The following is a 23,424-nucleotide window of genomic DNA, read 5'->3' as shown; positions in this document are numbered from 1 at the left end:
GTTTAGCAATTTTAGGGGACAGATTTGAACCTTGAAGTAATTGCTTAGGTAGATCGCTGAGGTATAAGAAAAATAATAGTGGGGCCAAGAGACACCCTTGCTTTAGGCCATTAGATGTTTTTATCCTTTCTGTTAATCCCTGTTCACCTCCCATTTGGACCTGGCACCAGGTATCAGTGTGGAGGTTCACTATAGTTCGGAGTAGTAAATCTGGAATGCCAAGTTCCTTGAGTTTATACCATAGAGTAGGGCGATCTACTCGATCAAACGCCGTTGAATAATCTACGAACACAGCGTATACCGGCTGGGATTTACCAGTTACGTATTTATCTAATATTGTTTGTATTATAGCAATGTTGTCCGTTACAGAATGTTTTGGCCGAAAGCCAGCTTGAAACATGGGAATTTTGTTCAATGAAAAAGCCCATTCTTTTAATCTTTGTAACACCTCTGCTGCGAATATTTTTCCCGCAGCATCCATTAAGGCGATTTGGCGATAGTTTCCTGCGGTTGTCCTGCTTCCCTTTTTATATATTGGGATGATGGTACTTCCCTGCCAAGATATAGGTATTTGACCAGTGTTAAAAATATGGTTGAATAGATTTGTTAACAATTTACTCCATTCCATTGGATTTGCCTGGTAGATCTTTATTGGGATCTGGTCTGGACCAGAAGCTCCTGTTTTCCTTGCTTTTCTTATGTTCCATTCCACTGAGATAGCTGTAACTCTGTATATATATGGGTCAACGTCTCCAGTGCCTTGTTCTGTGCTTTTCCCCTCAAAGTTAATCGGGTTTGCTTTATATAAGTCTGTTAGATAAGTTTCCAAGTCCTTTGGAGTAACAGGTATTGCTTGTAACTTTTTTTTTGTACCAGTTAATTTAGCTACAAGAGACCAGTATTTCCGGGAATTCAGATCTTTTGCCGCTTCTTGAATATCCACCCAATTTCGATCTTGATTTTCTTTTTTTCTTTTTTGCTTTTTTCTTCTGAGTTTATTTTTTAGTTTATTTATTTCTTTCTTAATTGTCATAGAGTGGTTCAGATATTGGGCACGTACTAGTCTGTTCAATTTTTTCTTAATTATAGATGATTGGGTATTTTGTGTGTTATTTTTATTGCGGCTATTGTTCCCATTATTCACACCTTTAGGGGCACATTCCAGTTTGTCCAATAGTAGATTTTTTAGCTTATTAATAATGAGCTCGAAATTTTCTATTGGATCATCCAAAATAATTTCTGATAGGAGATCTTTCTGTTCGATTAGGGTCGATATTCTATCCAATACTTTCGAGCTCCAGAAAATTCTTCTTCGGGCACTATTTACCACAACAGTGCTTCTATGAAATATTAACTGCCTACTGGTAGCTGTTTGAGTCCTCCATTCAGTTTTTAAAATTAACAGAGCATGGTCGCTCTCTTGGCTTAACTGAATTTTTAGGTGGGTAACACTCTCCTTTAAATTCATATTACAGATAATATAGTCAATAATGGATGAGTTTCCATTACCCTGTCTGGTATTTGATGCAGGAATGTCTCCTTCTATATTTCCGTTCAGGATTACACCTCTTATGGAAGGAAGTGTCGATAATAATAGCTTCCCTCTTTTATCACATTTTGCACCCTTTGGAAATTGTGGGACTAAGGACTCAGCAAGTACGTCCTCATAAAGTAACATCCATTTTCTAATTTCTGCATTTGAAATTTTGCTGTTTAAATCACCTGCTATTAAATATGAAATGCATAATTGATCTTCAATAATTTGAATGATGGATTCCATGATTGCTAAAAAGATATTATCGTAGTTCTTGCCCGGAGGGGCATATACGTTGAATAGCAGAAATGATTGTTTCGTTACTTCATCATGTGTTTTTAGAAGGATTTTTAGGCATTGCAGGTTTTGTGATTTGGTCTGGATGATTTCCTGGGCCCACATATAATCCTCCTTCAATAATATGGCCAGACCACCCTTTGCATGGCCACGAGTGGATGCTGTGGCGGGGATATCATATACGTAATAGTTTTTTTGCGAAAATGATTGTGTTTCCCAGGTTTCCTGTAGCATTAGGACGTCCGGGTGGTTACTTGTAGCTTCCATTAGTTTGATCTTAGTTATCCCCGCTATATTCCATGATAGAATTTTGAGACCATTGCTAAACAGGTTGTCCCAAACATGATGTACATTTATTACTGTTCAAATTCTCAGATACCCATGACCAAGATCTGATGCTTTCTCTATATTCCTTTCCCTTTAAATCTTGTTGCCAAACTAACCTTTCACCATTTTCCAGTTTTACCTTCAAAAAGTCTTTCCCAGAGTACTTAATTCCTGAGTGCGTTGCTTGGGACACATCAGTTTCTCCCAGAGGATTTCTGGGGTGCGAGTTGGAAATTTTCCATATTTGATCGTCATATCTAGGGGGAAATCTGTTGTCTTTGAGATCCCTTCTTAAATAGACGTCGTATCCATGTTTGTGTAGTGTTTCCTTTTCACTGATTATGATTCCAGGTATAACGTTTGACCAGAAGGTTACTGTAGCTATTTTGTTGTTATCCTTTTGTGGAAAGATTACTAGGTCGATCTCATTGCTATTCATCGATTTCAGGGGTTTGATATGGTGGAGAAGATTAATAATTCTTCTTCTGTTTAATGGTGCTAAATCCGTTGGAAAGAGTTCTTCAAATTGAATTGTTCTGGAGTCTGATGTTCCTGCTCCAAGTTGGTTTTCTCCTTTGTTCGCACTTTTGATCGTGCTTTGGAGTTGTAGTGCTTCAGGGACATTATGCGAGACAAAATCCTTTGCAGCCGGATCTAGTTGTTTCAATTTCTCTTCTCTTTTTTTTGAACTAGTTTCCATATTAACCATAGCTCCAGGTTTAGATGGTTCAATTTCTAGTGCTTCTTGATTATTGTTAGCAGTCATTAATTTTTGGAATTTTAGCTTGCGATTATTTTTCCTATGTATGCATCTTATTGGTTTCTTCCTCTTTCTTTTTCCTTCTACTCGGTCAATATTTATAGATTTATTTGTTTTTTCTCCTTTTTCCTTTTCAGATGTTTTATTAGAAGTAACTTTTTTGTTATTTTCATCCAAGTCTTCATCCTTCGTTGTATCCGATTTCTTTACCTTTGTAAAAATTGGATAATGTTTGTCTTTAGTAGGTTTTTCTTTGAAGAGTCTTTTCAGGGAGAATATCGGTGTTTCATATTGTCGTATTAACTTCTCCTTTTTTTGTTTCGGGATTACTGATGTTTGTGTACCACAATCATTTTTTTCTAGGTCTTTTACACAGTTTTTGTGACTTGTGTAATTCCTTTGATCATTATCATTGTACTTCATTGGGTTTTCCCCCAGTTCAGGGGGTTCTTTCCGTTTCTTTTTTTCCTCAACCAAATGCTTAAGGATTCCGATTTGTACATCCAGCGTTTGGTCTGAGTTTTCTAGTATGTTCCCTAGAAAGGAAAGAACAGACTCAAGTATGTCATGTAGGGAAATCAAGGCTTTTGACATTGGTGTAACTATGCTAGCTGTGTAATTGGTTTTTATCAGAAAAGGGTCTACCGATGATTCAAGAGTTTGAGGATTAGTTAGATTTTTTTGCAAAGGGGAACTGTTAGTTGTTTTTGTCTCATGTTGGTTTTGTGTTATCTTTGAGTTATTTGCACAAAGTTCTTCTAGATGACAGGTATTTCCTGGGCATTTTTTTGGTGTTGAAGATGTTAGCTGATTTTCCTCATGACCCTGGATTTGTAAATTTTTGGAATTATTGAAGGACTTTTGCAGTTTGTCAAAAACAATGTCACTTAAATTCAATTTTGGAACTGGCCCAAGTTTAGATAGCACACATACTTCTGACCCTGTAACCAATAGTGAATTTGGTATTTCTTCTTCCAGAAGTAATTTTTTATCAATTTCGTCTTTAGATGCCAAAGAAGAGAAATATTCAGTAATGGCCGGGGTCCGTGTAATGCGACCTTGTTTTATCGATTTATCGGTTGATTTGCGAACAGCGTCATCCGTACCCATACGTTTCATAAAGATAGTCCTGGATCGTAATTTTTTTATACCCATTGCTTTGACTACCACGATTTCTGTTAGTATTTACTTACTTCAAGTCACTCGTTGGTTTAGAGTGAGTATTTAGCACTGGTGGGGGAACAAGTGAAATGAGGAATAGGCTTACCAGGAGCAGATGGCTAGTAAGGTGGCCCGTCCCGTCCTAGTTCGTCCTCGGACGGCCTCAGACGGCCCGCCCTTTGCCCGGGCTTATCCCCGCGCTTGTTCCCGCGCGCGTCCCGCGTCGCGGTAAGCGATACGGTATTCGTACGTTTCGTTGGGGGCGTGTCCGTGGGCGGTTCGCCTGGGGGAAGAGGAACCAGCTGATCCCAGCTAGGAATCCTGGTCCTCGCAGTCCCCCAGGCTAGGTGCGCTCTCAGTGCACACCCTGGCCTCTACCCTTCTGACTCAAGCTGGGAGCGACAGGCAGAGCGTGCGGAGTGCAGCTCACGCTCACACCAGCGAGTCAAGGGGAGGCAGCACCACGAAGAGATGTTGTTTGAGCGTCGACTCCGTTTTAGCAGCACAAGTCAAAATATATGAGGAGGAGTTCCAGCAACAGCAAAGCAGAGTACCGCACCAGTTTTCAAGCTCCGGTGAGTGGCGCCCGCGAAGCGGGTGTCACGAAGCTATATTCAGCTCGTTAGGGGCGTGTCCGTGGGCGGTTCGCCTGGGGGAAGAGGAACCAGCTGATCCCAGCTAGGAATCCTGGTCCTCGCAGTCCCCCAGGCTAGGTGCGCTCTCAGTGCACACCCTGGCCTCTACCCTTCTGACTCAAGCTGGGAGCGACAGGCAGAGCGTGCGGAGTGCAGCTCACGCTCACACCAGCGAGTCAAGGGGAGGCAGCACCACGAAGAGATGTTGTTTGAGCGTCGACTCCGTTTTAGCAGCACAAGTCAAAATATATGAGGAGGAGTTCCAGCAACAGCAAAGCAGAGTACCGCACCAGTTTTCAAGCTCCTCTATCTGAGATGCTACAATCTGCTGTAAACCACTCAGAGTCCGAGCTGCAGCCCTTTTTAGAGCGCCGCCATCGGGCTTCTTAATGGCAGGCGAGAGCCTTTGAAAACTGCCGTTCCTACTCTTGCGACCTGCAGCTTGAGCCCTGCGAGCAACAACCGCCCACCAAGCTAAGTGCCTTGTGTCTCGGCACCGGAGCTCACCTGCCTGGCGAGCTGTGCTCCGCTGGTCTTGCGACGCCCGAAAGCCTAACGCCGCTGCTCCTGTTCCTGGGAGGGCCAGACCGCACTGCCCCCGTGGTGTGAACTCACCCGCAGACCGAGTCCAACATCCGGACCCTAAAATTCACCTCTGTTAAGGTAAAATCACATTTGCAGCCGTTAGAAAGATGCTTTAAGTTGCGAGGGAAGTTTTCGATGCAGCCTGACCCTAAGATGGCGGCCGTTTAACGGGATACTGCGAATGCTTCAACCTTCGCCTAGAGAGTCTTGCCATAGATCTAATACACTCAACACTGACTTTTAAAGTGGCGACCCCTGGGGGACACAGAGCATTCTCATGTATATCTAATTTTATCACCCGGCGTCCTCTCACTGCGTGTGGCCTGACCCTAATATGGCACCCAAGTTCACTCGTTGCTTTGCACTCTTCCGGTGCTCACTGCCATTTAATGCCACCCGAGTCTGTCACCAACCGTTGTGAACCCAACCTATCCACCAGATAGCCAGCATTGTCTGAGAATCTTTTCTGCCATTCGTTTAGGTGACACAGCATTGTTGGTCATAAAGTTGCTTCTGCATGCCAAATCTGAGGGAGCAGCCTAATCTTGATGGCTTAGAGCTCCGGTGCACGACCGTGCAATACCACATGAATCTTGGGTGGCCAAATCAAACGCCCGAGCGCATGATTCCACAGATATACAGCAGATGCGCGTTGGAGGCGGGGAGTGGGTGAGTAAAGGGTGGTCTCTAGTGATCACAATGGGAGCTTGGAGGACTTGCTGGCCCCTATTTTCGTCCCATGTAATAATGGCGACTGGCCGAATGTAACATCAAGGTCAAAATTTCCTTGCCCGACCACAAGATGGCTGACACAGTGGTCCCTACCATGTTATGCTATTACTCTAAGACAAAAAACGAACATCAAACTGACCTTCACCTATCCCCCATCAAGACGTAGAACCTGCTGAACTTACCTCCGACCGTAGAGACCTAGCTATCTGACCGATATCCGGTGGAGCTACCTGATAGCTATAGAGGAGATGGGTGGTGGACTTCCCCCTCGACCTTCACCTACCCAGACGAACCTTGGGCAGGCTTTCCCTTCGTCTCTCTGTCGTATCCCCCTCCTACCCCTTTTACTCTACCCCTTACCCTTTCTTCACTCCATTTCCTAGTCTTCTTTGCTCCTTAAATGTTTTTGTCTTTTACTTGTGACCGTGGAGACCTAGTTTTCAGGCCGACGGCCGGTGGAGCTACCTGGTAGCTAAAGAGGAGATGGGCTGTGGACTTTCCCCCTCGGCCTTCACCTACCCAGCTGAACGTTGGGCAGATTTTCCTGCGCCTCTTTGTCATATGCTCTCTCCTACTCCTTTACCCTATTCCATTACCCCTCTACGCTCCATTTATTTCGTCCTCTATGTTCTTTAACTACTTCGATGCTCATGACGGAACGGTTCCGTCATGAGCGTCGGTTGGCCTGTGCTCATGACGGAACAGTTCCGTCATGAGCCCGTTGGCTCATTAAAACCTTCAGCACAGCGCGAAAATTCGCGCCACGCTGAAGGTGTTAAATGTTTTCCCATTGAGACCTAGATATTTGACCAATGCCCGGTGGAGCTACCTGTACCTGATTGCTATAGAGGAGATGGGTTTTGGGACTTCCCCCCAACCGTCACCTACCCAGCCTGACTTTGGCCAGACTTTCCTTCGTCTCTCCGGCATCTCTCCTCCCTCCTACCCCTTTACCCTTACCCCTTCCCCTCTACACTTTCACTTATCTCGTCTTCCATGCTCTTATCATGTTTGTCTAGCAACTGATGTAAATTGTTACTGATGGAATTTTCTAATTTTGTGGAACCTCATGTAAAGCGCTCTGATACCTCCGGGTCTAGCCAGCGCTATATAAAACTCTTAAATAAATAAATAAATAAACAGCACACATACAAAGTCGGAAAAGGCTGAAAGGTAGTCTATGCATAGCATTTTGTACTGGAAGGGTACGCTTCTAGTTCAAAACCTGGCTAGACTCACCGGGACACCCTAGTACCATGGCGCAAAGGTGTCTCTGTGGCTCACAGCAACTGATTTCAGCACTGGCACTAGGGAAAGGGGAGGAGAGCCCCATATTTCAATAAATTTGGCGCTCTCCTGCTCTCTCCTCACGCAGCGCAGCATTTACGGCTGCTGCACAGCTCTGATTGAGAACTTGGTAAATCTGGCCCATAGTGTTGGTTCTGTTGGTTCGAAAAGCTCCTTTTCGCTTTAATGCAATAGTTTTGATGTGGTGGTAACATTTTCTATTGGGAGTTCTGAGAAAGGTTAATACACGAGACCTGCTCTACTTTCCGCCATTGTTAGTTTGAGGGATAAAAAAATAGAAAGCTTTGTTTAAGTGTAAACACATCTGGTCTCGCCATCGCATAAACAGAGATGACGTAAGCAAGGGATGTGAGCTTTCAGTGAACTTTATAGGATGCTAACATGTCTATGTTTGATTGGTAGGTGGATGGTGACGTCCTGGTCGATGTGTTCCCAGAGCTGCGGTGGAGGTTTCCAAACTCGGCGAGTGACGTGTCAAAGGCTGACAGCAGTGGGCATCTCCATGCCAATGTCGAATGATGTGTGTGCTCAGGCTTCAAAGCGCCCCGTCGACACCCAGGCCTGCAACCGACAATTGTGCGTGGAATGGGCCGCCTCCTCCTGGGGGCAGGTAAGACACAGGCGTGAAATAAGTAGTGGCAAAGCTCATTGGTTTTGTCTTTGCACGCATGTTGGCTTTGACATTCCTATTCAGTATCAGCAGAAATAACTCGATGGTTATTGCCAATCCTGCAGAGTATTGATGAGAAAAACCATGATGATGTATATACTCATGCATGCTTCATCACGTATGCAATTGTTTGCTCCATGACACTACTGCTGCCCCAGAGAGATGGCATATACGGGCCCATGCATCACTAAGCAGCCGCCATTTTGCTTTTGATTTAGGAGGGGCAGGCGAGCAATTGACAGGGGTAATTAAAACAGGCGTGCAGGACTTGGAGCGTTGGCATGGCAAAAGCAACAGAAAAGATGCGGAGGGGAGAGCAACATGGAAAGTGCATGAGGGAATGAAGTGTGAAGAAGCACACTATGAAGAGGACGCGAGAACAAGAAAACACTTGCATAAAGTACTAAAAGCAAAAGAAAAACAGTGTTCATTGAATGGAAGCAGTAGAACGCCATGGGATAAGAAGCAAATTAATGAGATTTGCTAGAAAGCCAACCAATTATAAGCAGTGACCGACACAAAAGACCACTGTAAGTTTTGGTATTGACCACAATATGTATTTCAACAGCAGGCAACTGTCTGTCAGCGAGGCTTACAACAACATAGCCCTAGATATCACAAACCTTGGCAAAGCCAAAAGGTTCCGCCCATGCGAGGTCTATTGACTTTTTCAATGTTTTATGTTTGTTTTGCTAAAAACGACATGGCACAGCCAGTGATGATCGCATCATAGTGCTTTTTTCCCTTTAAGCCATGTTGCACAGTAGCCTGTGCTGCTGTGCAGCATGTTTAAAAAAAAGTCCAGTGGATGGGAGGTTTGGAGGGGGGAAGCAGCACGAATGAGGAGGGTGGGGGACAACGGACAGTAGGAGAAGGGCGAGGAACAACAGAGGAGAGCGGTGGACAACATACAACTGACAGCGGGAGGAGGGCAGAGGGTGGTGAAACAACAGACAACGGGAGAAGAGTGGGGGGGTGTGAGAGGGCCTGCAGACAGATGTATTCTATAAGAGTGCATGTGCAAAAGTAAATTAAAAAAAAGTACCTGCAGGAGCCTGGTCCATACTCCATGACAGGTACACACAGAGAAACCCAAGGAGGAAGCTGAGGAGAAGGTGCTTACCAATTAGAAGCAAGGAAACAAGTGACATTGGAGCCAACTAATAGTAAGTAGTGGGCGGGTCTAAACCATTTTTAAGGGTTTTTTTAATTTACCAAAGAGTCCCAAGCACAGCGCAAGCGATGTGCAGGCAAAACCTAAAACTGGTGCTGTTATATTAGATCTGAGCATTGCAGGGCTTTGGTTAAGTATACGTGTAGATTATTTGTGCAAAAGGCAGCCAAAATCTAAAAAATGGCATGGCACATATTTTAGAACATCCACAGGAAGCGAAAACCCCATTTGGTTTTGATCACGTTGGAGCTTATTTATTCCATGTTTATGGGTGCCACAGCAATGTTTATCGCTGAAATTGCATAAACAGAATGGTGACAGTTCTCTCTTGCATCTCTGCCTATGTCTTGATGATGTCTTAGATCCCGAGTATTTAAGCTTGGCACCGCTTGGGCCTTGATCTATTGCAGATGACAAGGGCTGGTGGGAAGCAGCGCCTTGGTACTGCTAAAAATAGGAGCTCTGAGATCTGGCAAGAGTCCTAATGCAGTGTGTACTTTCAAGTTATCAGTTTCTGTTTGGTGGCCAGTACACGTTTAGATTTTGGCATTCCTTTCCCTCTCGCTGCTCTCTTTTGAGTATAAAAAATCAACAACACATCTTTACAAATATGAAACACGTGCTGCTGACACTGTGCCCCTTTCTTTAGTGCTCTATCCAGTGGTAGGTTCTGAAGTGGCCTGTGTAAAATTCTGAAATTTCGTTACCCTCAAATTTCCAAGGTTAAACTCAAGGGCCAACCTCTTGTTAAAAAGTCACTCAAGATTCTAGGCAGGGGAGTGGTTTGGGGGCAAAATGGTGTGCAATTTCTCTTTGTGAATTTCGGATGAATTACATTTTGAGTGAGTAAAGGAAATTTCACACATGCCTAATGTTGGGCCTGTTGCTCCGTGTATGCCTAAGATATCAGTTCATTTGGAAACATTTTATTCCTTCGTCTTGCCAGTACAGTGTTGTGGTTTAACCTCTGCTCAACCTTCTACAGTTTGTATTTTATCTCAAAATATTGTCAGTGTAGCACAAATTAGTGCCCACTTTTAAAGGAAAATCAGAATTTCAGTCATTCATTGCATACACCAGACATCTTAAGTCATAAGGGTCTGATGAAGAACATGTGAAATGACCGAATTGATCATCACACCCAGTAACCCTGCGTTACCCAACGAGGAGCAGATCCAGATCCGACTCTCCGGAGAACCACTGACAACATAATTGTTCAACAGCTTGTTTAATCGCCCGTAAATGTATCCCATGTGTCTATCCTTAAAAACCTGTCATAGATACAGGCCTTGTTGACCGGTGCTGTCTAACGCTTGCACTATTGTCAAGTTACCTGGGCTAAATTTTACAGCGCCTTCAGAGGCCTTTTTACAACAGAGCCAGTCTTATGTTTCCATGTGTATTGGGCCTTGCCTCAACAAAGTTACAGTGTTTTCTTTGTCCGGTAGAACTGATGTCCTTCAATTTGCATGGGCATGGGACAATAGTATTTCTATTCCCAGTGTGCAAAGAAAAATCCTAAACTGTTTCCAAATCCTCTGAAACATGTTCAGTGATTAGTGGGCATCTCTTAACTCAGCCCCTTGAAGTTCAGGTGCCTACTATTTGGGGCTTAGAAGATTGCCACCTGCTCAGGAGTCTAGAAAGATTGATGTTGGTATTATCTGCTCTTACCTGGGACTTTTGGAGCTCAGAACAATTAGTGTTCATGCCTGTAGTCACACACGTGCCATAGACTTGCATAAAGGCGGTACACCTGCAACTCTATTGGTCGCTTCTTTCTGAAGCTTCAACTGGAAGTACTCCAGCGCTCTATTACTACTTTGGTACTTAATGGCTTACATTATGTGCCCCAGGTGTATAGCAGCATAGCCTACACGTTAAATTATATGTATGTTCAACAACAGGTGACATCAGGAAGCAGCATGTAGGTCAGACAGATCCACCCACACGGATAATGCACCATTCTGAAATGTCTCCTTCCGTTGCTATAGACTAGGAGCTTGAAGTACTAGTCTACTTCCTTCCAACCCTGCGGTTGATAAACTCCCAATCTCTGCCGGCCAGAAGATACCCAAAGACTAAATGACTCCTTCCATCTCTAGTTGGATTTACAAGCATGTTATCTGCCCCATTTTTCCCCAGTAAGGAGGTAAAAGACAGACTTAATTGGAGGTGCAGTGGACCCTTCCCACCACTGGTCCCTAGTTCTAGCACATCTGGCATCTAGAAAGCCTGTGCCTCCAATACACTGCTAGGTCCCAGAGCTGTACTCTCGAGAGGCTTGACTCACATTGTAACCAAAAAAAAACAGGCGTTACATCATCAGAAATAGCTTGTTATGTTATATTATGTTATGTGGATTTGTAAAGGGCTGCTTATCACCGTATCCAGGCACTGAAAAAAATGGAAGTGGAAAAATGGAAAAAAGCTGCCTTTCTTTCCCCTTGGACTTGCCTACTGTATTATCGCAGAGTAAATAACACGCTACCCCATGAGAACTACCATCCTAGGTCTCTACCTCTCAGCTCCCAATTGGCAGAGATGCCTTGAGGCGATTTGCAGTGTTTGTCACTGGCGACCAGCAGGTAACCATCCCTGGTCTCCTCTGTGGCAGCTCCAGGCACCATACCTTGTAGCTCGGACTCTGGATGGTGATAAAACAAAGTATACTCTGCGGGGGAGAGGGGTGAGACCAACTGACAAAGCAGACTCCGATGCGTCTCTGGTTACCAGTAATTCTGAATTAATCAAACATGCCATTTATCACATTTTGTTGTTCTTCTGTGAGTAAACCTAGGTGGAATGGCCATGGCTCGACACAAGACTGTCATAGAATACAAGCTGCATATCACTAACAAAACCAAAGCATGCCTAGGATTTTTTGTGTTCCCTTTCAGCGAAGTGGTTTAACTGTTCAACTGTTCAGGTTAAACTGTCCCTTGTGCTGCTGGAAGAGGCTGATTTGCATATAGCTGCACCCTGCTTACAGGGTCCACAGTGATTGCCAGTAACTGAGTAGAATTTACGTATTCCATTCCTCACACTTTCTCCTTCAGTTTCACTCGAACTCTCATAAAATGAGAAGAACTCTTCCACTCTACCGCCTATTTCTAAATCTGGCACTTAGAACTGTGTAAACATGCAGTGTCCTATTTTATTCATGAGCTCTTTGAATTTTTGGAATGGTTAGTCAACACTTTTCTAAAAAATAACTCTTTATTGAGGTACATTACATACCTCATTTGTGGGCTCGCAAAGCACATGACAGAAAATGCTAAAACACAAGTAGGTAAGAGTATAACCAAATTCCCCAAACAATGTTCGATTTCAGCTTTTGGGGTAAAGAAGAGTATATGACAAATGACGCCAAAAACATTGGTAACTAGTACCATCATACCAAATTAGTAAAACAATGTTCGATTTCGGTATCTGGGGCCCAGTGAATAGAATGCATTACCTAGCAGAAAAACACCCCGAGTTGTGTAAGAGCAGAAAGAGTGAAAGGGTAGGACAGTGGAGAAACACAGCATTAGGAGAGGAGAGAAATCAAAAATGGTACATCAATTCCAACTACCCTCGCCATGAAGAGTATGAGTGATATGCCATGCGCCATCCATACCAGGCCATATTTCAATACATCATCCATAACAGGTGTCCCTGAATTGCACAACATTCTCAAAGATATGCACTAGCTGAGTTTAGAGCACTATCGTCCACCCGCCCCAACTCCACCCAGATCTAGGTTCTGATGGAAGGACTCATCCTCAATCTGCCTGAAAACACATCTTCTCCTCTTGAGTCACCGTTAGTCAAACAGGCAGGCCAACAGACGCTCAATGACCCCCCTGCCACCAAATCCTTCTCAATTTCACGAAAGGCCTTTGCCACTAACCTTTTTGCACCTGTCGTCGGTCCTACGTCTACCTGTCCCTACATACCTGTACTTTTTAGGTCTAACCTAGTTGCGTCATTTCTACTTAGCATGCCTCTCTATCCAAAGACAAGTGCTTCCTTAACTTTTTTGTTACCAGCATGAGCTGTAGACCAGGGAAATTATACCACACTCATAAAATAACATGCCACAAATCGATTTTATTCCAAAGCATTGAACTGTGAAGCAAGCTTTTCCATATTGACTGCAAACAGAGACCGGTCTTGACTGATAAAAATGGATTGTGTTAATTCTCTGCATGTGTACTTTGGAAAAGGCTCACTTGGACGGTGAATGGAGCCATTTGTATTGACAGAAGAGCTTAAGATCCTTCCTGGAAGAATGAGCTGTATCATCGGTCATTCCACGTGGAATGCGAGATAGGGAGGGTGGCGTAATGCTTCGAGTTGACCTGTTCCAGTGCACTGCATGGGCGTCTGCCCCTGGAATGGAGAAGCTACTCCCTGTAATGTAAAACCTCCTCTAACAAAGTAATGAAAACAATATGAAGTCATCCATTTTGCACAACGGAGATTCCTGACTGTTTTGCCTTCACGACTCGTCTTTATGGCTACACATACTGAATACATCACAAAACTGCGGTTTATGGTCTCTAGAGATATCCTTTTTAGAGGGGAAACCATTTTAGTCATTATGCAGTTTATCGAAAGAATTGTGGCTGTAAAGCAGTGGCACTTAGGCACTGTGTCTCACATGGTCGGGAACATAGGCAGCCCAGTGGTCTACCTGAATCACTTACTCTACCAGATACAAGTGAAAATAAAAAAATGCTTGTCCGCCTTGGAAACTGAACATCTATCCTTCCGTCACCTGGTACATAGCACTTAGAGGAGTAAATACTGATTGTCTTTATCAATGTACATTGCCCAAAGAAAACAGCTGAAGGTATAATTTCCTTAAGGTATGTACCTTCAGGTGTTGCAGCAATTAAATTACTAAGTGATTGGTATAAAGGCAACGATCTCATGTGAAACGGATTGTTTTTGCTAGAATTGGACTATTACTGTAGGGATCTTCTTGCATGCTGTGGAGAAAGGAGTCTAGATTTATTCCACCAAAATGTGTAAGTTTAAAGTCAGAACATTGCCCCTGGAACAACTATTCACAGGAGTGGAGGGCTTGAATGAGGGGCTAGTCATACTCAATGGGGAGGTTTTCTAGAACACCGATGGCATACTAAGTCACAGCGATTAAATATTAGTGGGCAATATGGGGAAGGAATTTAGCCAATGGATTCTGGTCCGCATTTAACATTTTCATCCAGGACTGAATTATTGTTCCATGAGCACTAAATGTCAAGCCCCTACCCCACTTTGTACCCATTGTGGAAATAGTAAACAATGCACCCGGGATGTGCTGTTTGGCATTTTTTTGTGCAAGCATATTTCTCAAGAGGCCTAAAACCCATTCCAAACCCAGATCCTTATCTGGCAGCTGAGTTGGCAACATATATCCTAAAATGCAAACTTTTGTTATCTTACAAGTAGTCCTAAAAGCAGTCTTTTTCTTCTGTTTGTCCATCCATAGTGTAACGGACCATGCATTGGACCGAGACTTGCTATACAACACAGACAAGTCTTCTGCCAGGGAAGAGATGGGACCCCTGCATTGCCGGAGCAATGCAATACTCTACCAAGGTATGTCTAGGGTTTGCAGTACAGAGTACCTTATGTGCACAGATCAATAAAACAAGCATGTCCAATATGGTTAGTTGCATTTGGGTTTGTTTGATTTTGCCATGTTAAAATACTGTGAAGATGCTGCAATATAAATATATGCATTTATGGTATTCCCACAAAATGCCTGATCAGTAAAATAGCTCATTGACGTAAGTACATCCGGCTTATGTCTCAGTGTGTGGCTCTCAGGTGGGCCAGTTTAAACCAGTAAACCTGGAACCATAACATTAAGTAATAGTAACACATATTATTTATATTGCTACAAAACAATATTAGTTTAAAAGTGCTACGAGGCCATACCATTGTCAGGATGTGCGCTATACAAATGACTGACATAGCATGATGATTCCTCAGTTACCTCCAAGGATTGTGAGCCTTTGACCTAAAAACCGTAAAAACCATCCACGCTGGTACTGTTTGTGCAGCGCCACAACCTTCCTCTGTTGGATACTCACTTAAGTCCGACCACTTCTCCCACGACCTCCTATGGTTGACTGAAACGTGTGTTTATGGTAGTGATTGGGGATAAAAATGCAGTTAACTGAGACCTCCTGCTCCTAGTCTGAATTTTCTTATTAACTTAGAAGACATTACCAGTTGTTGTAAACTGTGAAGCTGTTTACCTATGAAGATATTTTATTGTTTTGGGAGACACATCCTTCTTAATGTCCCTGTAACATATTCATGTATTATTAGCACCTCTAGGTCATGGAAAAGTCTTATACCAAATCAAAAGTCAGCTTGGTCTCATCCAATCTGGCGTTCTTTGTGCACATGCTGGAACATCGCTCCTCTGCTGGATTTAGTTTCGCTGTGGCACTGAGGATATACATTTTAGATTCAGTTATCCTTTCATGGAGGCAGGCAAACAACATGTCTCACCAGCTAGAGCTACCACTCCACTTTCTTTAAATTACCCAAACAAATCACACAAAGACAATTTTTCAGTAAAAACCACATTTATGCATGTTGTGGACGGAAGTAAACCAAGAGCCCTCTCGACAGAAATGCTATAAAGAGTACGGTGACTGTGCATAAAACACATTGTATGCTTCGGTACACCCTGTGCCAGCTATTGACAGCTTCTCCATTATAGGATTAATCTGTTGTCACTAACCACTTCTCTGCCAGCCACTCCAGTCACTGCTGGGAATATGGTGGAGGAATTAACTGCTATTAAATTGATGAATGACTGGCATTAAAGCTAGTTGACTGTGAAATGTGTTAAGCAGTTTTAGAACATTGGAATGTTGGGAACTCCATTGAAAACAATGGAGTGTTCTGGGCTTCAAATGGCCGGTAGAAGCCAGTAGAGCTCCAACAGTCCAATGTTTGCTCACAGCTGTTTCTGTGAACAAAGGTCTCTTGGAGCCCAAGGGCATTTAAATCACCCCAGGCTCCATGATGCTTTTGTTCTATTTGTTAGAACATTCTGCCCTCTAGTGGCAGAATGTTCTAATAGCCTTATAGCCCTCCATAGTTGGGCTAAACTGGCATTAAAGTCCTGCTTGCTTATTAAAGGCCTGTGGCTTGGGCCGTTAGCACTGGAGCGGGACTTTAATGGCCAGTATATCCCGCTGTGGTGGGCTAAGGCTATAGTACACTAGCAAGACAATTTTAACATTTAGGTACATCTAGGAGTGTCATAAGAGAAGTCAGAGTTGATCAAGCTAAAGTAAAAAGTCAGGGAAAAAGTAATCTCTGTGGACCTCGAGACATGTGTGGAACCGGGATATAGAGCTCAAAAAATGTTTTTACGTATCAGCATTAGGCCTTTTATCAGAAAACTATTGGTAGAAAAAATGATTGAGAGAATTTGGAGGAAAAATAATTTACAGAAATTATTTTTTGAGAAAATACTTTTCAGTGAAACTGTACTCAAATCTTCACTGTATTAACAAGTAAATGTACTTACTTATTATACATCACAGTACATAAACAAGCATTGAAAATGCATTAGGTCTCGCCTTTGATTAAGTTAAAGCCATTTGCTTTGCTAATGGTATTGTATAGCAAAGCAAATGGCTTTAACTTAATGAAAGGCGAGACCTATTGCATTTTTAATGCTTGTTGTTTAAATCTCACCATTTTCGGTTCCCAAATGCTAACACATGGTTTAGACAGACTCCAACATGTGAAAGGTGACTGTGGTGGCTTACCACTTAATAAAATAATCTTTCGGTTGCAATGATGCTTAAATCACAGAACTTAGTGGCGTCTGGTGCGTGAATGACAATGCTGTGCGTGCTAAGTCTTGAAAGGTAGTTACAACATGAAATAACTGACCACAATGTTTTCACTTTCTGCTTTGCTAAAGAGTATCGCAGACAAGCACATCACAGGAGATGTGAAAAGTTAGGCTTGAGTGCCGAATATTCATTACAATGCTGCACAAACGCTCCTGCAGAAACATTGTTCTTTCTTCTCAAATTTCATCTCGAGCGCAAACCATTTGCGTAGGTGCCCCACGCGACGTCCTCCAGCTCACAAATCCCCTTGCAAGGCTGTCTAGGCAGCCGCATGATTGGCTGAAGTGAGGGTTGTCTCAGGCGCAGTGCGTCCATTGGGGCGTAGGGGCGTAGCCCCACTAGCCTCGTGGACCGTGGACGCACCGCGTCAAGCACTGCAGAAGTTACGGATTCAGATTCTTCATCATTATGGATTGCGCTAATGCGCTGACAGAGCTGTTCCTCACGCCCGCGCCCTGCCTGACACTGAGTGACAACAATCTCGTTACAATCGTAGTGCAACAGGGGTGGGGCTGGGCTGGGCTGCTGCAGCTTGAGTGACAGTCCACACACTCAGCTGCAGCAGACAGTGCGCAAATGTATTTGGGGCCTTTGATCAGCCCGCACATGCGCTTTACGTCTTCTTCCCATAGAGAGGGACCCAAGGGGTGCTGTTTCATACAGCACCCCAGGGCTGCAGCCCCCGGGGTTGAAAGGGCGGATGGTAACTGTGCCCCCCTAGCCAATCCTGGTGCTGCATGCAACGCCAGGATTGGTTGGTCCACCGCACAACAATCCATATTGGGTGCCGCGTGTGGGTGGTGGCACACTGCCGCAGCCGCATTTTCTATGGCCAATCACTGTGTGACTTCATGTGAAGCCATGCAGTGATTGGCCATTGATTTCGGGACGCTGGCTGCTCCGACGTGCTCCCGTCCCTCCCTGACACAGTCTGCTGTGCTGGTGCCCCGTGCCTAGTCGACTCGTGATCGTGACTGACGGTGTCACAGACAGTCACTCACTCATGTGTGTGTCGTCATCGAGAGATAGCTGCTAGAGAGATCCTGCGCGGCTGCACTGTGATTTTGAAAAAATAAAAAGTAAGTCTACTCGTCGAACAGCCCTACTCGTAAATAATGCTGCAAAGCGCAAGGCCGGGTCAGCATTGCAACTAGGCCCAAGTGAAGTCACCACCTGGCCGGGGCCGCCCGCACAACCAGGGAAGCCCACTCGTTGTTTCTATGCACACAGCACACACCTCACTTAATAGTGACTGTGCCAGCGTAGGGCTGCAGGCACCCAGCGCCGCATTCCACCAGGCCTCGCACTGTAGTAGGTGCTATATTGATGTAGAGCCCTGACATCCATTTGCCGCGCCCGCGCTGCCGGATCCGAGACGCCTGTAAGTGTACTACTACTGTACATCATAATGAGCGCAGCTTTCCCATAGGGCTTCACAAGCTCCTCTGACGCACCCCCCCGCCCCTAGGCAGCGTGTGATAGTGATGAGATACTGCACCCGCCATAGGCCGGGGCCGGCCTGTAGGGCCTGTAGAAGACAACAAACATTACAGCAGTCATGACTGGAAGCACAACATTAAAGCATGGGCGTTCCTACACTGTCTGTGGGAGCAGAGATTTAAGACCCAAATAAAGAGTATGTTTAAATGGGCAAGATTAAAAGGCACGTTAAAAAAACAAGTTTAACAGCACTGCACCCGGTGCGGAATATCGGAGAGAGCCGCATGACCATGGAGTAGTACCTGAGCTGCACTTTCTGGCGCAGTGAGCAGCGCCACATAATAGTTGAAATGAAAGGGATGCTCGGAGGAAGCAGTGGCCAGCCAAATGCTTTGCTGGAGTTAAAGGCATAGAATTCCATGGGCATAGGGCGGGGGCCAAGCTCAGTGAACCTCATTCAGGGGATGATTAGAGTATGAATATTTTTTGTCCCATCTGACCCAAAATTAAGAGTCCCTAAAGGATAACTGGAAGTAGATCGATTTTCAGGGTCCACCTGCTTCTCCGGTTGGGGTGAATTGCTGACAGTAATGCTACCGTCGGCCACAATCCCAACCTCCTAACCCACACTTGGTTGGTTATGCTGGCTGCGAGCGTGCTGTCATGCATTGCTCCCTCCTTGCATCCAGCAGAACTAGGAAGAGGCTTTCTGACTGGGAAAGGGGAAAGGGTGACATGCCCCCGCCTAGTATTTCACCTCACCCTTGGACTATGTACACAAAACGGGGTTGGGCGAGCACAAGGGTTTGGCCTTGGGAGCTTTGCCTCTTCGCTCTGCCTCTGCCTGCAGCATTATCTGCTCTGTGATTTGTCCAAGTAATCATAGTTTTGTCTAGTGGAAGTTTTGGCTCATGGAAAGATAGCGCAGAGCAGCAGAAGGTTAATGTGCCTGCTGCAAAGAACATGTACCTCATGCAGATCACAAAATGCATATGATGTAAATAGGTCAGTGTCAGCAGCGTAATAGGACGGAATGTATGAAGCTCTGTGGTTATACTGAATAAGCAGCTACCTATGTTATGACATCTAATAATGTAATAACTGCACTTTCACAATTGCTTTATTAACCTTCTTGCTTTCTCAAATTTGCTTGAAAATGCACGATTTTTCTTCTCTTTTTTCAAAATTTCCCCCAAACCCCCCTCATGGTGGTTCGGGCTCGCTCGCTGCGCTCGTTCGCTGCAGTGCGGTATGCAAATCAGTTTACGCCCTTCCACTTTCGAATGTCACCAGCCACCCCTGCGTGTGATTGCAGCCCTCGAGCTGGTCGGCCCGCCTTGTGGTTGAAAGAGTGCGTTAAAGGTATAGCACAGATTGAAAGTCCTTCTTTGAAATTGGGTGAAGTTGTCGTGGGGTGCTCTGCCCAAAACACATTGTAAGAGCAAAACTAGTGCATTTTAATTCTGGGTCCACGTACCAGGGAGATAAAGCATGCAAACATACAATCTTACTGGCTAGCACTGCACAGCCCCTTACGCTCGCGTGCTTTGGCAGTAAATCTGTCTCTGGTTCTGAGGTTCGCATTGGCTTAACATCCTGTGATTCTGGGGAAATCAATTGATCACCCTTCCCTACAAAACAATGGATGTGTCCTTGTGTAATGTACTGGTGCTCATGTGACTTTTAGAGTATATCCAGTCTTACCCCTTCCCTATGTATATAGAGATAACTCTAATCACTAGTTTATGCAGGAGTCCGCTGTGCTTTCTACCATTCCTATGTGACTCTTAGAGTATATCCATGTGTATCCCCTCCCTAAGTAGATAGAGATATCACTAGTATATGCCTAGATTTTATCCATTTGTATCTCCTCCTTGTGTGACTTTATCTCTTGTACATTTGCAATTTTTTCTGTCTGTACCTTTTTATAACGCATGTAATCCTAAGTCTTTCTATAACGCATGTAACCCTCAATCCGTATGTTTCAGCTGGTTCTTATGTAAGTCAACAATTTGCAAATTGTTTGAAACTGGGTCCTATGTAAAGCGCTCTGACACCTTCGGGTAAAGTTCGCGCTATATAAAATCGCATAAATAAATAAATAAGTAAAGGCTCTAATATCTTTGGGTCCAGTTAGCGATATACAGCAATGCAAAAAAAAACCAAAAAAAAAACGCTACCACAGCCATTGTGAACCGTATCTCGTGACAACTCTCAGAAAACACGCTATATTTGCCATGCTTGCATGTCATTGCCTCACAGACTCCCAGCTTCAGCACATTGGTTGAAGAACCCCGTTAGGTGCAGCTCGGCTACGATTAGTCTGCACACACATGAATAACAGAATGCACTCTACTTATGTTGCACGATTCTATGGGTGGCAAGATACGGTACAAGCTACAAGGGACGCTTTTCACCTGAAAGGGGAAGGCATGCATCACCCTCCTCCCCCATCCTCCCCACCCCCACAGAGTCCCTAATAGGGATGATGGAGGTGGATAATTTGAAAGATAAAGCTAAGAAAAACACATGGAGTGTGAACAGTTCCCCCCTGTATGTCACAAAGCTCCTCTTGCGAGTATTCTTGCTTCTGTGTACTTCTTGAATCCTGCGACGGATATCCAGAGGTATGTGTGTGTATTAGTGCGCGTGCACACCTACTTTGGCCCAGAAGCGATAATAAACTTGCATCAGCTGCAGGATTTGTCACAGCCGGGGGTAGGGAGGGTTAGTGCTCAGCAATGATTCTCAAAAACAGACTATTGCTGCGAACTGACTCGGAAGGCCCTCCCGTGGCGATGCTAAATGAAACGGCCTGAGCAGTTACAGACCCAAAGTTCGCCTTTTCTCATTATGGCGTTAAAAACAAGTATTTGTGCGAACTAAATTAGTACTCGGCAGAAGTGTAAAATAAAACCGAGTAGGACTTATGCGCACAAGCTTGTATGTGTAAGAGAGGGAGGATGAATAAAACAGAGAGGAGATGGAGGTGAGGTGGAGAGAGATATGGAGATTGAAAGAAATGAAGGGGGGAGAGGAAAGAGGTTGAGAAGGGAATCAGAGAAGGGAGGGAGAGGACAATGAGACCAAAAGGAGACGCTGGAAACTAGAAAGAAAACAATGAGAGAAAGGAGGATATGGAGATAGAAAGAAAGATGACGATGACAGAAAAGAGAAGAAATAGGAGGCAGAGAGCGAGAAAAGTGAGAGAGACAGTGAAAAGAAAAGAGCAGACAGGCTGGCAGTGACCTGAGAAAGAAGCAGGGGAGGAGCAAAGAGAAGACAAGCTGTCGCCAGTATGAAAAGTATAGAGCATCGTCTCACGCCGCGAGTAAAGCATCCAGTTTTTTCAAACTAAAAGGTTCATCCAAAATTAAAGTAGGTGGCTATTCTGTAGCAAACATTTCAATCCTGAAGTTCTTATAACAAGACACTTCTAACATTTCCTTTCAGCAAAACTGTGCATCACAATTGTATTTATTTTCCTCAAAATATTTCTGGTTGAATAAGCCAAAAGAGATTTAGGATTTTTTATCGATCACCTGATGCTTGTGGAGAATGTGTGTTTCAGGAGCTTCTAATACAATTAAAGGATCATTAACGAATTTCAAGTACATAATTTTTAATTCCAAAAGTATTTGTTGAAAATAGAACAACATTATTTGTAATAGTACAAAACCAAGGGGTGGACAGGAGAGATCAACCTTATATTTGTATCTGAAATACCTCAATGCAGCATAATGGGTTCAAATAAATCCATGACACGTCTCAGAATTCTTTCCATTAATCGAAAAAAAGGAAAAAAAATGTAAAATGCAGATAGGTACAGTAAAATAATTAACTATCAATGAGATAGCTAAAAAGGAAGCTCAGAATGAGAAAGGAGGGTACGCTATAAACTGATTTAACAGATGAGGTACCAGAATATCTTACTCAAAATATTATCTGACTGGTTTAAACCAATAGATAATATACTTTCAATTTTCTTATGAAAGAATAAGAAAGTGAGAATTTAATTGCCGAAATTGAAAAAGTTAGAACTACAACATGGAGTTAAATAAGTTCCCTATTTCTAGTTGTATTATTTAGCCTTGTCAAGCAGAGTTCTGGTTCAATTATGGTTTTAATGATAGTCACCTATTAGGGTGAATATTAAAAGTATTTTAATGACTCTCTTTTCTAAAAAAGTCATTCCTGTGAAGTCCAACAAAACAAAGTCCTCTGTACCACAAAACAATTATATATTCTATTCTCCTTCCAATCTTGTCTTCTGGTCTCTCTATTAAGGAGAGCTTTTAAAATAAAAAAAAAATCTTCTTTAGGTAATTATAAGAATATCACGGTTCACATATGGGTCATGTGCTACAGAGATTGAGAGAAACATGGCATCATATGGATTTAGCAGTAGTTTAAGATGATACTTGTAAGCAGGTGGTTCTGACATTATGGGCCGCTGTGAATTTTTGCTTTTTAAGCACCTTATTGTTAAGCTTTTACTGTGGGGGAGCCTTATAAGTTGGGACTCACCCACAGTGAACTCAAGATGTAAGAGACTGCATGGGGATTTTACTGGTGTCCCCCTGGCTTGACCAGGCCACTGCGCAGCAGCTGCAGTAAGGGACACCGGGCTGGTTACATGCAGACACATGTGTACATGCGTGTGCACCGTGTAGGGGCTGCGCTGTGGAGAATCCTAGCATGTGCAGTCTGGGAGCAGCTACAAGATGAAGGGTGTGGCAGGACTTGTGCAGAATTGGGTGGTGACATGGAATAGGCGTTATACACTGGGAAGGAACATGCCAGGGAAAGTCAGTGTGTTTTACTGTGTTTTTAACGTAATTATTCCCCTATGGGGATGTGGAGCCCATGTGCTTTATTACCTTTCATAAGGCCTACAGATTCCAGACACGCACTAAAG

The 23,424-nt window shown here is 43.8% G+C and overlaps 1 protein-coding gene across 1 annotated transcript in view; it reads left to right on the top strand.

The window, feature by feature from the left end:
• Positions 1-23,424, top strand: part of ADAMTSL1 (ADAMTS like 1) — a 677,686-nt gene that overhangs the window by 620,374 nt on the left and 33,888 nt on the right. Inside the window, exons 26-27 of the mRNA XM_078677817.1 lie at positions 7,742-7,949; positions 14,666-14,775. Of these exons, the coding sequence (XP_078533943.1) occupies positions 7,742-7,949; positions 14,666-14,775 (318 nt within the window). The remainder of the gene's footprint in view (positions 1-7,741; positions 7,950-14,665; positions 14,776-23,424) is intronic.

This window comes from Lissotriton helveticus, chromosome 2_1 (genome assembly GCF_964261635.1).
Source record: "Lissotriton helveticus chromosome 2_1, aLisHel1.1, whole genome shotgun sequence".
NCBI classification, from domain to species: domain Eukaryota; kingdom Metazoa; phylum Chordata; class Amphibia; order Caudata; family Salamandridae; genus Lissotriton; species Lissotriton helveticus.
The sequence above is the reverse complement of the archived record's forward strand: the minus strand, read 5'-3'. Positions and strand labels throughout refer to the sequence as shown.